The sequence below is a fragment of the Zosterops lateralis genome (assembly GCF_965231275.1).
Source record: "Zosterops lateralis genome assembly, chromosome: 18".
NCBI lineage: Eukaryota > Metazoa > Chordata > Aves > Passeriformes > Zosteropidae > Zosterops > Zosterops lateralis.
This window is the reverse complement of record NC_139778.1, coordinates 9,303,741-9,320,528: the sequence shown is the minus strand read 5'-3', so window position 1 is coordinate 9,320,528 and position 16,788 is coordinate 9,303,741. Positions and strand designations below refer to the sequence as shown.

The window sequence follows — 16,788 nt, the reverse complement described above, 5'->3', positions numbered from 1 at the left end:
GTAAATTTGTTTTTAAATCATAGAACCACAGAATTGTTTGGGTTGGAAGGGACCTTTAAAACTCATCCGAATCCAAGCCCCTGCCATGGGCAGGGACACCTTCCACTACCCCAGCTTGCTCCAAGCCCTGTCCAACCTGGCTTTGGACAATTCCGGCATGGGGCATCCACAACTTCTCTGGGCCACCTGTGCCAGGGCCTTATCACCCTTATGGTAAAGAATTTCTTCCCAATATCTAATATCTGCCTTCTAATCCTACCTAATCCTAATATTTGCCTTCCTTCAGCTCAAGTCCATTCCTCCTTGTCCCATCACTACATGCCCTTGTGAAAAATCCCTCTCCAGCCTTTTTGTAACAAGATACTGGAAATGGAGTTGCATCCCTGTGATTAAATCCAACTTGGTGCCACGATGAACATCAGGAGGTCCCTCCCCTCCCCAGCCCACCCACACCACCAAACCCATCGCAGGCTGCAAGGAGAAATATTTCTTTCCTCCTAAAAGACCTTGAATCACTGCAAATGCCTGTCTGCGGCAGGCTCTGGTGCAGAATTTGCTGTACATAGTCTTTGTTTAGGGATTCAGTTTATCCAAGGACCTTCTTTGAACACAGAACTGCCTTCCCAGGCGCTCGCCTGACTCGCTGTTTACCGCAGGCACCCGTTTGTGTTTCTGGAATCGCCTCCCTCTCCCTCCTCCCCTCAAAGTGGATTCTTTGACTACACAGGGAGCTCAGGCTTTTAACTCTGAATCACACACGAGTCAGATGCCTGAAGGAGACCGTGCAAATACCCATCTGTCTGGTTAACAATTCTGTAAACAGCAATGGCACCATGAGAAGATTTCCACCCACTCTTCACTTGGAGGTTAAATTCGTCTCCTTTTCCCATTTGTGAGTTTTAGCTATAAAGTGAAAAGTTGATGTTGATTGAAGAAACTATTCCTCAGATATTCTGCACAAATGGTATTCATCTGTGTCTTAGGATGGTTCAAAGGAAACGTTTTTGCATCCTAGATTAATTTATTAAATGAAATTTATGCAGCTTGTTGCCGATGACATGAAAAATTTAGAGCTTCTACTAACGTGCTCATTTGGCCTCCTTGCAAGAACAGACTGTATTTCAATTATCTTAGAGTACAGACAAAGAGGAGAGGAACAAAGCTTTTCACAAAGACTCTCCCTCATAACTAAACCAGCATACTAAGAATGGATTGTGGATCTCTGAAAATAAATGACCAGGTTAATGTACAGCTAAGAAATGCTTGGGGCGTTGGTCTGCCCGAGGAACAGCAGATTTCAAACAGGGCTTTGCAATTGTTTCCTTCACTTGGGTGGTAACAGATTGGTAAAAGAGAAGCCAGAAAAACAGAAAATGAAGAACGAGGCCAGAAGGAAAGCCAGGATGGAAGTGCAGTGGCAAGAACTCTTAACAGAGCAAGGGTATGGGGACAAAGAGAGCTGAAGGTTGAGCTTGTTATCTCTATTAGTGTTAATTACTAAATTAATGTTTTGCCTGAGAGAAAACAAACTCTTCTTTAAATTAACCTCACTAGAAAGTTATAAAAGACAAAAAGATCTACAGAGTATTCTTCTTCTCCTCTCAATAACACTTTCCTCTGCTCCAGCACACTGCTCAAACAAGAACAGTGTCCCAGCAGCACCTTAGAAATTGCCCTTGCTGCTGGCAGGTAACATTACAAACATGCTTTTTTCACTTTTAACCTTTTTTCACTTTTAACTTTTTAACTTCACTTTTTATTTTGCACTTCTTTACTTTCGTTATTATAAAAGGCATATTTAAACTCAACCACACCTTTGTCTTGCTCCCAACTTAAAGGCACTGTCTATTGACTTGTCTTTAGCATGATTTCAAAGGGATTTCATTAAATACCCAGGAAAATATTTCTGAAGGTGTCTCTTTCTTCCCTATTTAGATACACAGGACAAGATGACAACTGTAATTTCTTCATAACTTTTACAGAAGTCAGAACCCAACAATAAATGTCACAAGAAAGGATTTCCTGAGATACAGGGAGATTCTTCAGCTATCATGTAACAACTTTCCACTTTCCTATGGAAGCATGAATAATTATTTTCAAAGGGAATAAACACAGTTAAAGATGAACCAAACCAAAAGGATTATTTATATATTTAGGTTGGCATCTAATCTCAGACAGTGTGGCCATAACTCATCAGGTAACCCCATCCTGCTATAATAATAACTCATCAACTGTTTCATTGTGTGTTCTCTCCCTGCTGGAAAATAAAATTTCCTAGGCTTTGGCTCTCTTACTAATCTTGCATCTCATTTATTTCATATTCACTCAGTCACTTCAGCAACTGTTTACAGCAAAAAATGGGTGTAACAGTGACCACAGTGATTATTAATGGTTTGGGGTTTTTTTAAAGGACAAGCTAATGTCATTTAAGCATTAGGATCACATTAAGTTCACTGAAAGTGTTCCATTCTCGACAATTTATGAAAATCTGCTTGAAACAAAGGTGTGCATGTAGTTGAGTGTGCTGGGGAATGTCCCTGCACAAAGCCCTGTCCCATCTCTGCCATGAAACCATCACTCTCCATGAGAGACGTGCTCTCAGAAAGTGCTCAACTGACAAAGATACAGGAAAAAACCCAGAAAATTCCTTAAATTTTCTGACAAATTTCACTAAAAGCCATTATTAAAATGCCTGGGCACATGCTCTTTCCCAACATTTGGGCTCGTAGAAGATGAACACATCAGAAACACTTCCCAGGTATTTTGGACTAAATTGAGGATGTAATTAAAAAGCAGGGGGGAAAAAAATGAAAAAAAAAAAAGAAAAAAGGGAGGGGGTGCAAAAAACCCAAACAACCTTTCTTCCTGTGCTGACAGTGCCATAAAGCCCAACTACAGATATTGCAACCATTTCAAAGGCAGGAAAGGCTGAGGCCTTCACTGTGCTGTCCACTGGCTTTGAAGTGCCGAAAGCAGCTGCTCCCAGCAGATAGGAACTCTGGTGCTGCTGGAGTTATTTTATGTTTTTTTCCTTCAAAATATACTTTCAAATCTAACAGCTGCAAGTAGAACAAAGTTGAGCTAAAGTATATTTAAAGAAGAAGAAGAAGAAAAAAAAAAAGCCACCAGTTTCTCTCTGAGAGTGTTCTCGGTGGATACTTCAAAAGCAAGTGGGACCGAATCAGATGGAGCTGGAACCAAAAACTGCAAGATCCAAAAGTTCCTTTTTGCTTTATTAATGGACTTGAGTACATTTGAAAAGCTAACAAAGTATTAACTGCTGCGGTTCCTTCCAAATTATTTTTGAAGCAAAAGACAAAGAGAAATAAATATCAATGTAATAAGTATCAGGTAAATATCAATATATCAGTATGTCTAATCTTCAGGCAGAGCAATCTTTCAGCCCCACAATGAACAGTCCATGTTCATACCAATAATTGTTCTGAAATCAATATTCAGGTAGAGTCCTGTGACATCAACCACTCAGATAAAGCAGAGAAGTGAAATCACTGCTCCAAGTGCCTACACTCCCAAAATGTCTCTCAGATTGGAGAACTGGGGATAACACATCAGTTCATTTGGTTCTTTATCACCCATCTGATTAAAATTGAATCAACTGGCAACTGAATTGTGCCACTCACCATGACAGCCAACAAAAAATAAATCTGTAGGGCAATTTCCCTTCCCTTTTTATGTCTACATTTCATTTGACAATTAGATTCAGACACTTGAGGCAGAACATCTCGAAGCAATCACTACATTTCTCAGGTAGCTAAAATATCCAGGTTTTCGGTTGAGTGTCTATTTCCAACTGGAAGTCTGCTGGAGCCCTGTCAAAATGTATCCCCACTTCCAATTCAGTGCTCTTATTCAAACACTTTAAATCAGTCTGTTCCTTGCCAAGTAACAACCAAAGAAATATGCAGTAAAACAAGGCAAGGAAAAGTCTGCTTTAAAAACGGCTTAGAAGTTCTGAGGCATAAATAGAGAGCAGTGCAGAGAAACAGAAATTGGAAGTACTGAAAGGAAATTTTAAGAGTGGAAGAACTGAGCTCATCCTGCTCCGTGGTGGGGCTGGAGGGGCTTTGTGCCTTCCAAAAGAACCTTGCTCCCAGTGATAACCCCCTGCAATCTGCAGGAAGGGGCAGTATTCTTCATGCTCAGCCACTTTCAAAGAACATTCCAGATGAAGTACAAAGAGAAATAAATTTTTAAAAAGGGCATAAACAGGATTCCACTGAAAATTCTTCTGAGGCTCTCATTGTTTAGCTGTTTAGGGCTGAAACCCTTGGGTTCCAGTGATGTCTCATAAAGCTTAGCTGTTCTTTTTTACAGTAGAAGGAGCGATCCTAAATAAAATAAATGGCAAGCAGGAAACATCTCAGTGAAAAATGCTTTCACTGATGTTTACCACAATATCAACATTGCTACAGAACAGATTCACCAAAAAATTTTAATTCCCATATTAATTTCTTGCTTTGTGGGTTTTTTGACACAGTCTTCAGAAGGTTTGAATATAAGAAGACACATAAAATTAAACCATGACAATATGAGACATTATCATTTGCCTTTAGTGTGCAAAGTCAGCTGAGTACTGGCAGAAAATTTTATCTATGGCTTAGTGGATGTTACCATGGACAGTAAAAGAAAATTACCATTTGTAGGTAGGAACAGGAATGTTGTAACTCCTGATACACTGCAGCTTAGCATTTATCTCTACAGATTAAAATCTGGGATGGGAAAATGGGAACAAAATCTTTGAATAAATGCTTACTTTGGACTTTTAAGACGTGCTTCAAATTATGAGAATTGTAAAGAAAAAAAGTGAGCCAACCATATCACTAAAATGATGTGAAAATATGATTAAATAAAAAATTCCAGTTAAATGCAGATGTCCAACTGACCCTGACATTCCCATCGCCCTCCTTTCAGCGTGTCCCTGACACACCAAACTTCCTCACCTTTCCTGCACAAATCCCCAATATCTCTGACTATTTCTGAATCACTAAATGCAGGAATCATCGTAAATAACATCCTCCAGTTAAGCTGAACACCTGTGAGATGTCCCTCACCCTCCCCGGGGCCAGTATGTCACCTCTGTCAGGTGGCGGCACAAGTGGTGACATTGACAGTTCTGAGCGAGGACAGGGAAAACGCTTTGATCTGACCCAACAAACTCCCTTCTATTCCAAGAGCCACACACAAAACACACCACTGTTCCTCCCCAGCACAGAGCAGGGGTCTCTCAACACCTACCAAAGTGATCTTGTTCCTTAATTCCCTGAAAAAGCCCTTTCCAGATGGACCAGAGCAGGCCTGGCAGCAAAGCCAACCGCAGCGTTTCATCCTCTCACAGCACAGAAGATAAACAGAAATGAAACCACATTTCCCTGCTGGAAATGCAAGCTTAGATCCACACAAGAACAGTGATAAGAGAGAACTTTTATGGATTAACCACCTCATCCCTACGAAGTACTAAAAACCCCCTTTCAATCCATCAGCAGGTGTTACCAACAAAGGCCACTTTAGCTTGTGACCAAATCCCAGCTCACACCAGTGTCTGCTGGTGCAGCTCCTTAGCTCCCAAGTCTGTACCATGCAATAATTTCTCTACTTCTGCTTTTTCCCCTTTTACACTTCACAGCATTACTGAACAAAACTTTCTTGTCTCCACCCAAACGTTTCCTGAGTGTTTCCCAACCCTGAAATTACATTACAAAGAAGAAAATCAGGATCAGTGGGCCAAAACAAGCATTTGTACCGAACACTCCCCGTGTCAAAAATGATTAAAAGAACAAACCGCTGTTTCTTGACAAGAAGAGAAACAGATAATGCATTAAAGAATTGAATCTGGTGATTATGAAAATAGGTGTTGCCACCTGTAAGCCTGGGAAACTATTTGAAAGAGTCAGAGGTATGAAGGATTGTGAAAAGGAAACAAAAAGTGTCTTCTGTGTAGGTTGTCCCCTCTCCATTCCCATCACAAAACTCTGCATTACCTATAAATAGTCTATAAATACCTATAAAAACCTATAAATATCTATAGGTTTTTATACCTATATACCTATAAATTGTGTTTTTATAGGAAGGACAGCAGCACACAGTGACCTAGAGCTGCAGGAAGGGGTGTTTTCTCCCCTCCACCTGGAGGACTAAAGCAACTGACCTGTTCTTCATATCTTTTCCTGATCTCATCCAACCGCCAGGAGAATTCTTGGGCTTGCTTTTCCCGGAGCAATTTTGATTTCCTTAGATCTGCTTCAACCTCTGCTATCTACATGGGAAAAGAAAGGGAATATTTAATTTTTTTTTCTTTTTACAGGCATAGCTTGAAATGTTCTGACATTTCTACAGTTGTTTGTAAATCATCAAAGAGGAGAATATCATTTGTTGGGAATGATAACAACACCATTAGTATGTGGTGAAAATGAATATTCAGTCTCTACAGGATTATTAGTTACTCAAGGACATAGTGATCACTCTTATGCCACTCCCTAATTACAAAGGATTGGCTCAGTTTTTCACTCAGCAGTGCTGAATATCCCACTGAAATTAAGTGAATATTTTCTCTAGACATATTTAAGACTCAAATATATTTCACTTAAAAATACACTGCCTGTGGAAATTCAAGGGAAATCATGTGTGAGTCAGAGCATAAACTACACATTTAAAGCAAGTTTACATTAAATCAGAAAATAACTTTAAATAACTTAAAAGAGAATTATTTGGCTGCAAGTTAAGTCCTCTGAAGATAGTCATCGCCTATGAATAATGAGTCCCACAGATTCCAGCACGCAGCATCAAGGAAGCAATTTCACAACTCAATTAACAAAGGCTTTTGTATCAAAAGCACAACTGTTAGCTGTACATCAGGCATGTTTCCAAGGGAATATATATAAATATATATGTGTAACTCTGCTGCAGTGCACACTCATCGATGACTTTCAGACCTAGATCCCAACATAAGCAGTGAATAAACTGTGTCCTGAAAAAGAGAAAAGAGGTGGAGGGGCTTGAAGGACCACAAGCCCATCTGCTCCACAAAAAGAAGAAACCCATGAATTTCTGAACCACAAGCCAAAATCCTGCTTGGCCTAAGGGAGTGCTCAGTGTTCAACAGATGTCTGTGCCAGTTGGCCTGGACATCACTCCCCAGTCAGGAAGGAGGAGAAAAGGCAGCACTAGGAGTGGGGAAAGCATTTTATTGCAGAGTATTCCAGCAGGAAAGGAAGGGACTGGAGTAGGAGCAGTTGGCCAAATAGAAAGTGGAAAAAGAGAGCAGTGAGGAAGCAGCTCACTGCTACTATCTGCCATTAAGAAAAGGGATTGCAATCAATGTTTTACGAATAATTTTCTTCCGGCTCCAAACTTACTCAAGTTAAACATCCATGGCCATATTTTCCTCAGGTCAATAAAACCCAGAAAAATAACAGATCTTGTTACTGCACTAAAGGAGGGTTTTTTTAAAAAGAGAATGAAAATGTTCTAAAAAGTGAAATAGTAAAAACATATGCAAAGATACTTTACATCTACTGGCTTCTGCAGTTCATTCATTAGGTCACATTCATCTATTTCCAACCACTGCAACAAAGGCCCTTGATCATTACTTGCCAAACCCAGGAAGCCCCAGATCCACAGCACCATGACATAGTCTCTGTATTATTTCTCTTTTTTTTTTTAGTTACTACTGGAAAAAATGAAGATGTTGCAGTTAAACACATGACACCCACCCACCAGTGGACATTGAGGTGACACTCAATCATCACAAGCTTGACAAAATAGGAAGCAGATGGTCAAAATAAATGATATTATCATGGGGCCAAACTAAAGAATCAAATATTGATTGCAACAACTGGAAATGACCCCATTGTACTCATCTCCAGAATTAAACTTTATCTCACACCAAAAACGGGTTTAAAGCCCAGTATTCCTAATGTAGATAAAAGGACAATGTTGCTATGGCTACTGCAGCTGTTTTGTAAGTAATGCATCCCACCTCACCACAAAACATAGAAATTTCCAGTGTGTTCAGTGTACTGGGGATTTATCTAAGAGTATGTGGATGCAGGAGAATGAGAAAGGCCAAAGTCACCAAGAGAGAACTTCAGCAGTGCTCCTTTGATGTATTTGCTTGGACCTTGGTTCCTGTAGAATAGAACTACTCAACGTACAATATCATTTAATATTTCTAAATTTTAGCACCCAAGTAGGGAAAGAGCAAACCTCTGGCTGATTCATGGAGTACAGTAAAATTGATTTTCAAAATTTACCAGAATGCAGCAATATTCTGAAAGAAATTTATTTTCATTTTAAAATTAGAGTTGACTAGGTTTTCCAAATTCTTTTGCACTTTCTTGTGCTTTGGATTAATTTTCTTTGCTGAAGCTTTTTTAAAATGAATGAAACTATTATTAGCCTTTCTAGAATTAGACAACATTCCTTTTGGAGCAGAACTAGGATATTATTTTAAGTCATCATGAAGAAATTGCAGGAGGGTCACATAGTACAGAAAATGTCAGATTAAAATTTCAGGATTTGTTGTATTGCCCTTGTGGGTCTGGTTTGCTGAACACATCTTGCTTTTATAAGTTTGTTCTTGCCCTTTTTTTTTAATTTCCCAATTCTATTATTTGCTGTCTGTGTGAGTCTTAAAATTATCAGCAGTGAAGATTTTCCAAAACCTTTGAGAACAACAGAGGGAATTTTCTCAGTCCTAAGGCAGCACTCTCAGCCACCCATTCCAGTCCCAGCCTGCAGCACCCTCCTGTCAGCAGAGAGGTTTGGTCAAGGCAGGTGAGGTTGGAACTTGTAATCCAGAATTACAAGCTGGAGCTCTGTCTGGAGACTCAACCACACGAGGAGCCAAGGAAATATCCCTTCTTTCCCCCTCTTTTTGATCACCCATTGCTTGTTCCTTATTTCACTCCTTGGGCTGCTTTTATAAACTCCCAGGAGAATGGTTTAACTACTGTTTGCTCCATAAGAAATTTAAGCCACTAAAATCCCTGATTTTCAAGGACAGAAAAGTGGATTTTTCCATCCTCTGCACATGACTGCCAGCAGCCACCATGGCTCTGCCCCTGTTTGGTCTCAAACTGATTACAGGAGCTCATTAATGGAAGACAGAGTGGCTGGGAAAAGGGTAGGAAGAGACACATTTAAGTGGGGAATGACAAGCGTTGTTCCATAGGGTGTATAAACTAACACTTTATACTCTCACTCCTGAAAAATCCCTAATCAGTATCATAACTGCAGATATCTTTGTAACAATGACAATCCTGGCTTTGTCAGAGAGATGAAACACCCGCCACCATCCCTTTCTGACTCGCTGCAAAGACACTACATTGTGAAAGATTTTGATGTAGCACTCTCAAGTGGAGCATGTTTCTGGCATTATAAGATCAGAATCCGCTATCCCACTGCGCCAGAGTTTCAGAAAGGCTGGCATTGTGACCTCCTCACCCGCTGTTTCATTTCAGCAGAGTCTTTCTCTGAGTTCAGCTCCACCTGCCGCTTAAACTCCTCCAGGGCAGCGCCTGCCTGCTGGGCCTGCAGCCTCTGTACCTCCGTCACCCGCCTCAGCTGCTCCTCCTTCTCCCTAGAAAGTCACAGAAAATTTTCAGAGTTCAAGTATCAAATAAAAGAACAAGTGTGCTGGTGTAAAAGAGAGGCCTTTAACCCGATCAGTTTAAAATAGTATTCAGATTTCAATTTCCTGTCCCAGCTTCTGCCCAACTTCCCTTTGCAGGGCTTTGAAGAAGGCGATGGAAGGCCGGAGTTATTTTCGCTTTCTCCGATTGAATTTCACACGCCCAAACACGGCGGCCACGGCTCACAACAAAACCTCCACCTTCAAAGGCTCTCTTCACTTCAATGGCTCTCTACCCACTGGAGAACCCCCTTTATTAATATCATCTAATTAATAAAATTTAATAATAGTAGTAATAAATAAATAATGACAAAATTAGATTTCATTAAATTAGATTTAACACCCCTCCCAATACTTAAACAAGCTCTTTTTACCATGATTGCCTTTCCAGATTTAAAAAAAAAAAACACAAGAAACTAAACAAGAAAATTATCCCAGTGCCATCTTTGCTCAGACAAGGTGCAGGATTATTTCCCTGCTTGTTATAAATCAAAATTCAAAGCAGGGTAATGCGTGACACATGGTTCTTTCTTAATCTATTAGAGAGCCATAATGCTGTGATGTCTATTCAGCCTTTACAGTAATGACAGATGTTAAACCTCTGTGCAAAGATATTTCATATCAACAGCCTACACTATTTGACATATTAAACCTGATACATCTATAGAAATCAGGCTGGGTTTCTTCAGGCTGGATGGTAGATCAATAGTAATGTTTCTGTGATATTTTATGTACATTCACATATATGAAAAGATACATGTGAAAAGATAGAGACATTCACCATATTGACACAACACAGACAAAAGTTCAGGTAACTTATAAATATTTCAGACATTTGGATGTGAGTCCTCAAATATTACAAACTTTTATGAACTTGATACTGGTTTTGTTATTTACTTTTTGTGACACACTCCTACCCTCACAGGTCAGCAGAGCTGCCTGACTTTGTGTTCAGACACTGGAGAACACGATGGTGGCATTGAGGGACAAAGCTGGCTCCACCCATGGCTTGTAACAGAAGCCACATTCAAACAGACCTGGGGCTGACATTTTCATTTTCCAGGCAGAGGAAGTACCTCAACGATAAATTTCCCATTTTGACAGAAATTATTTCCATATAAAACAAAGACTCTGACACGTAGGAGAGGGAAAAGCCCAGCTAATTCATCTCGTCTGTCACCTTGCCAGCACTGGAGGAGCTGCTGCAGCACTGAGAGAGCCTTTCAGAAAGGTCAGGAAGCTGCCAAGCCCAAAGTTACAGTATTCACATCTCTTCTGTGGTTTGCAGACCAGACTTTGACAATAGGACAAAGAACATAATCCTGCATCTTCACAAAGAGGCTGTTTGCAGTGCAGGAGAGCAGGGTAATTCCATTAGCAAAGAGATCAAAGAAATGCCACAAGCCCTGAGTCAGTACATTGCTGTTTACTTCTAGAGGGTTTTTTTCATGATGCATATTTAAAAAAAAAAATTTTATTTTGGTGCCTCACTCACAGCTGATGGAATAATTGAGAAGATGGAGACTGCTCCTCTCCTTACATAAAATGGAAAATACCTTTCTTCCCCAGCAGAAACTGGAGGAAAAATGGAACAAAATCACAGTTTTGGTGATGATTGTTTTGAGGTTTTGGTTTGCGTTCTTAGAAGATCTGTGCAAATTATCTTCAAATTTGCTAGAGAGCATCCATCACTCCTCTATATATGCTTTATTTCTACAGCCTCATTGATTCCATTTCCTAAACTCCTTTGAGGGGGAAGTACATCTTGTTAATCTAAGGCACCACATTCCCCACTCATTCATGAGACAACAAAAATTACATGGCAAAAAAACAGCACTACCAAAATCAACTTTTCTTTCCCCATCTGAATTCCAATGGCAAAACACCATTTAGGATTTCAATTCCTCCTGCAGAGGATCCAAAAGATCCAAATTCCAAGTACAAAACTCTTCCACTATTCCTCAGAATGGGCACACCAATGACACCTCCAGAGCATCAAACTGTCTGATGGGCCAGTTATCCATCTGCTCCTGGTGTTTGGCTCAGTTATCCTCCAAACTCCACATTCCAGGGAGCTCTTGAATACAGATATTTTTAATTTTACAGCTGCTTGACACTGGATTACATTAAGCACATCACTCCCCTCTCCCACAACAAAATCTACCTCAGAAAGGAAAATATGTGAGAGATCTGCCCAGATTTGCTACCTTGGAGAGACCATGGAGAAGGGAAAACCTCCACTTCTCCTCCCAAAGATCCATAATTCAGCTATGGATAAAAAAATCTCTTTCCCTGCAAAACACACCTAAGAATTCCACTCCACACTGGAAGTAAAACCAAAAATCAAAGCTTATTCAAACACATTCACACTGCCAAGTGTGATGAGAGCTTTGGTCCAGTCAGACAGACACACACAAATCTAAACAAAAAAGGACAAGATATCAGTCCTTGTGCTCCAAATTCATGCATCTTCTTCCTTAGGAAGATATTTTCATTTGGAAATATTATGATGTAAACTTCTAGGAATGTGGGTTTATGCACCTTCCTTTCTTTTAGGGACTTAATCCCATGAATAAATGCAACATCTCATTATAAGCAAGGAAAAAAACCTTCATTTTTAAGGATGTGGGAGCCAGCGCTCTCTATTTTTTTTGTGCCGTTCAGATTTGTACAGAAGCTTAGAAAACCTGTACAACAATGGTCCTCGGTTCACAAATATAAGAAAAGCTTCACTTTTTTTTCCCAAGACAGCGAGCAATGTGCCTTGCATGAAGCACTAAAATATTCACTTTGAAGATTATTTTTTTTCAGTTGGACTAGTTGTGGGGCCCAATACAATACAATTACATCACTTAAATCCCCTAAAGCTCAGCCGGCCTGAATATAAAAACAGGGTGAACTTACTCTTTGCCCCCAATTTAAAAAGCAGCAAATTCCTTTTGTTTCAGTGTATAAAGGACATGGCAACGGAATTAGAAGTCTTACATGGCACAAACCATCTCAGGGAAAGTGGACTGTGAAGTCCAGAAATTCAATTTCAGAAATCAGCACCCTGAAGTGCACTGATAAATGGGAAATACAAACATCTTATGTGCTTCCTCTTCATGCCTAATCATAAATATTTGTCTTGCTCTGTAAAATGTCTTCCAAGAGGTGACAACTAAATGCAGTGAGACTTTACAGCACTGCACTAATGAAACATGGGGCAATTCAGAGGTTAACAGGAAAGGTTAATTGAATTTGGGATGTCCCAGCAAATGTTGGATGAATCAACACCTTCCTGGAGGGCTCCCATCATTCCTTGAAAAACAACAAGCTCCCCAACAGCACAAGGAGCAGGAGATGCACCTGGCTGGGTCTCAGCCTCACCAACAAATTAAAACCCTTTAGACATGAAGGGCCGGCACACACTGAACACATGTGGGACAGAGTTTTACATCCCAGGAGCAAATCCACACCCAAGCTCCCCAGGTGTTGATCAGAGAGAATTTCAGTGACATGGAAAATAGTAATAGACTGAAACTCCTCATGTTTTCTTCTGAAATTATACCAGGCTTTAATTCACAAATAGGAAAATTCTTCTTTTTTCAAAACCTGCTGGCAGCACAGCCCATTGAATCCCAACTGTACTGGAGAACAGAAGCAGAGCAAGGAATTCCCACAAGGACATATTTTGCCACTGAATAAGCTTCTGAAACTTAAATTCTGATGGGCTCCACAAGAGGGAGAGGCTCCAGTCCTTGTCTAAGTCTCTCCCAGGTTGTTATGGCTCCGGGTTTATGCCTGGAGATAAACATTAATCCCAGAACTCATAGTGAGTCCAACTCCCTCCTTCTCACAAGGCTACTTAAAACCAAATCCTATGACTGAGAGCAGGCTGAGGTATGGGAAAAGCAGAGTCATGGCTGAGCCTGCAGCCCCACTGATGATGCTGAGATCCTGCTGGGAAAGGCCAGGCTGTCCTGCCATTCCCACATTACACATACTCTAACCCCATGTATTCAGATTTGCTGTGCTCACACAATGCTTTGCCCATTCCTTCCTCTCTTTCCTAAATATTACTAGTTTTGAGAGAAAATTGCTTTGGTCCCCACCAAACTGCCAACTATTCACTTGCTGGAAGGCAGCTGAAGAAGGATATTGTTGTTTCTACACAGCCTTCCTTTTTTATTTATTGGCGCAAAGAATAAAAAAATTGACTCTCACTAATACGTGCTGAAACAAACTCAGCTATCATCATTTATATAATTAGTTAAGATTCAAAAAACCCTTAAAAACCCTTCTACATAAACACATTTCCAAAGGAGAGCACAATTTCCTTCATAATACACACCAAGCTGTGTAAATAGAAACACAACCTGCATCAAAACACACCCAAATTCCCCATACAAACCAAAATTCAGGAATTTCACCTTGGTATCTTCAGTGTCTACAGATACGAGGACCCATCCAGTGTACAGACACATACATTTGACTTTCCATGGGGAAATTTAAGCAGAGCCACGAGCCTGCTCTTGATCCCAGAGAGTCCCTCACATGGAGATGCTCTGGTACTGCCAGGACTCCACAAAATTTCAGCAGTTTAATGAATTAATTAAATTTATAGCCAAACACAAGACCCATGCTACCACTTTTTAGTGCCACAACCAGTAAAAAACCCTCCCTGCATCAACCCCTCTGACCTAACCTCTAGCATGCAGATATTCCACTACATAAATAATGTGCTCAGGCCTAAAATACCACTGTAACAGAAGGGGTTCATGGGTTAATTGTTACAGAACAATGCTTCACTAGTAATGCCAAATCTGTGCAATAGACAAAAATCAATCTTGCTTTTCCTGCTCTGTTTTTAACACACAGTGATAGCTCAGTAACAGCTTTGGGTTTAACTGCACCCATCCCAGCTGTGGCTGGAGGATCCCTCTGTACAGGCTGGGAATCCCACAAACAACGAGGAGGAACAAGCAGAGCTCTCTGACCATGCCAGCCCCAAACATATGGAATATGTGCATGACACTTCTTCTTTCTGGTGTGGAGAGGAAGAGAGACAGTGTGAAGTCATTCAAGCGGAATGATAACTAAACCAAAGCCAGATCAAAGGAGCAAAGAAGAAAGACTGAAATGTGAAGCTGAAATATTTATTGCCTTCAAAACATCATCCCTATCCTGTCCCTGGGCACTTTAATATTTCGGAGTTGTTAGAAAGCATTCTAACTTGTTTCATCATTTCAAAGAACTAAAGCCAAAAACATAAAGCCAAGAAATAAATATGAAGTGTTCCCCAATTATAAGATGAGCTTGTCTTTATGAGAAAAAGCACAAATCCACTTACAAATTGTTTACAGTTTGCATAATTTGAGATGTTAACATCAAAAAGCTGGTCTGCATTCCTTCAAGTAAGCTCCAACAATGGAGGATATTTACAATACAATTATTGTTTTAAACTATATACTTATGTTTTAAATAAATCATGAGATAATATTAACAAACTAAATCACTCCTTAAAGCCATTAATGAATTCAGAGCAAATAACACTCCACGTGTGCAGTATCACACTGAAGTAAGAATAATGCATTACATGCAAAATTAATGGCTCACAAATTAAGTAGACATTGGTTAAACACACTAATAATTATTATAACTATTTCTCATTACAATAATGACAGGGCACTGTTGTGCTAGGTGCTGTGCAAACAGAGTAAAACAGCAACTGCCAAATGATGAATGTGATGTGGGTTCAAAGGCTGGGCAAGTGTTGTAAATGTGGCTGGAAAGGAAAACTTGGTAATTTTGCTCCAGACTGCAGAAACTGTCTCCAAGATTTAGATCCACCACGTGTATGAAAGAGCACAGAGAGGCTCAGTTATCAAGGCAGGAGGATTAGAACAGAGATTAAATAGTCACGGCTTTCCCATGCTGAGACCACAGCTAAACCCCAGCAAGGACAGCACAGAGGGGAGAATCAGAGAGACAGGTGTAGATAATGCCTTAGAAAAGGGGAGACAAGTCTGTAATTAAAAGGTGGCCCAGAAAGCCAGCACAGACAGCAGAGAGATTCATGAGGTACCCAAAGAAGAGGAGCAGAGAAGGCAAAGATGGAGATCAGAGAACAGCGCTGTGGCACTGAGAGCTGGGGGGAGAATAAAATAAACCATCCAAGGACAAACTATGTGAGAAATCAGCAGGCACAGGACAGAGCCAGGCAGGAGAATCACTTAACACTAACAAAGCACAGCCCAGGGTGTGTGAAGAGTGACAGAGCCAACAGTGGTTGGCAAACCAAAGACACCGAGGATGAACTGCCAGGATTAAGACTGTTAAGGAGGTACAAGAGCTCAGAATTCATCCTGTCATTCTGCTGACTTAAGGTAACTCTTTTTATGGTTAAAATAATTGGCTAGTTCAGGATTCAGGGTAGTAACATTCATGTTGTAGTAGATAATAAAGACATTTAATTCTAGGGAACCATGAGTGTCTGGTTGGCTCATTGGTTTCTTCTTTCCAATAGCACATGGATTGTCACAATTTTCTTTTCCTTAGAAGTACTGTTAGAATTATCAACTTCAACTCCTCCATGAAGGTTGGCTGTATTATTGCCAAAGCTGAAGGAAAGTTGTACAAAGTACACAAAAAGCCAAGGCAAAATTAAGATTATCAAATGTAATTGAAGTAGAGTGATCACAATCATTGAGCAACAACAAGGAACAAAGTTTTTCCTTGTACTATTTTGTAGATGGTTTCTAAGTGACCCAAAGGAAGTGACAGCCTGAAAGATTTCATGGTTTTTAACAACCAGTAATTGAATTCACTCTTCTGTAACTTTCTTTAGCCAACTGAAAGCTTTTCTCATTTCATCAATGTTTTGGGCATTGTATAATCTTGAAATAAGAAAAGAAATAAGAAAGCTGAAAAATACACTGATGTGAGAGGGAAACCTTCGGAGTAACAAGGGAACAATTCTGCCATTAGTGTTGACCATTTGTATATTCATTTAGTCAATGCCACCGTGACAATCCTGAACTACATTAATTATTAGAACAGCAATTTACAGCAATTAATGAAGTGCCACAGCAAGATACAGCAATGCTCTCCACCTCACAGGGCAATACTTCTCCTTTCATAAACTGTGTGCCATATCA

The 16,788-nt window shown here is 40.1% G+C and overlaps 1 protein-coding gene across 4 annotated transcripts in view; it reads right to left on the bottom strand.

The window, feature by feature from the left end:
* The window catches only part of CEP112 (centrosomal protein 112), a 154,521-nt gene that overhangs the window by 90,889 nt on the left and 46,844 nt on the right, over window positions 1-16,788 (bottom strand). For all 4 annotated transcript variants that reach the window (XM_083874642.1, XM_083874644.1, XM_083874643.1 and 1 more), the window contains exons 17-18: window positions 9,463-9,598; window positions 6,167-6,274 (exon numbers count right to left, since the gene is read on the bottom strand). In XM_083874642.1, the coding sequence (XP_083730768.1) occupies window positions 6,167-6,274; window positions 9,463-9,598 (244 nt within the window). The remainder of the gene's footprint in view (window positions 1-6,166; window positions 6,275-9,462; window positions 9,599-16,788) is intronic.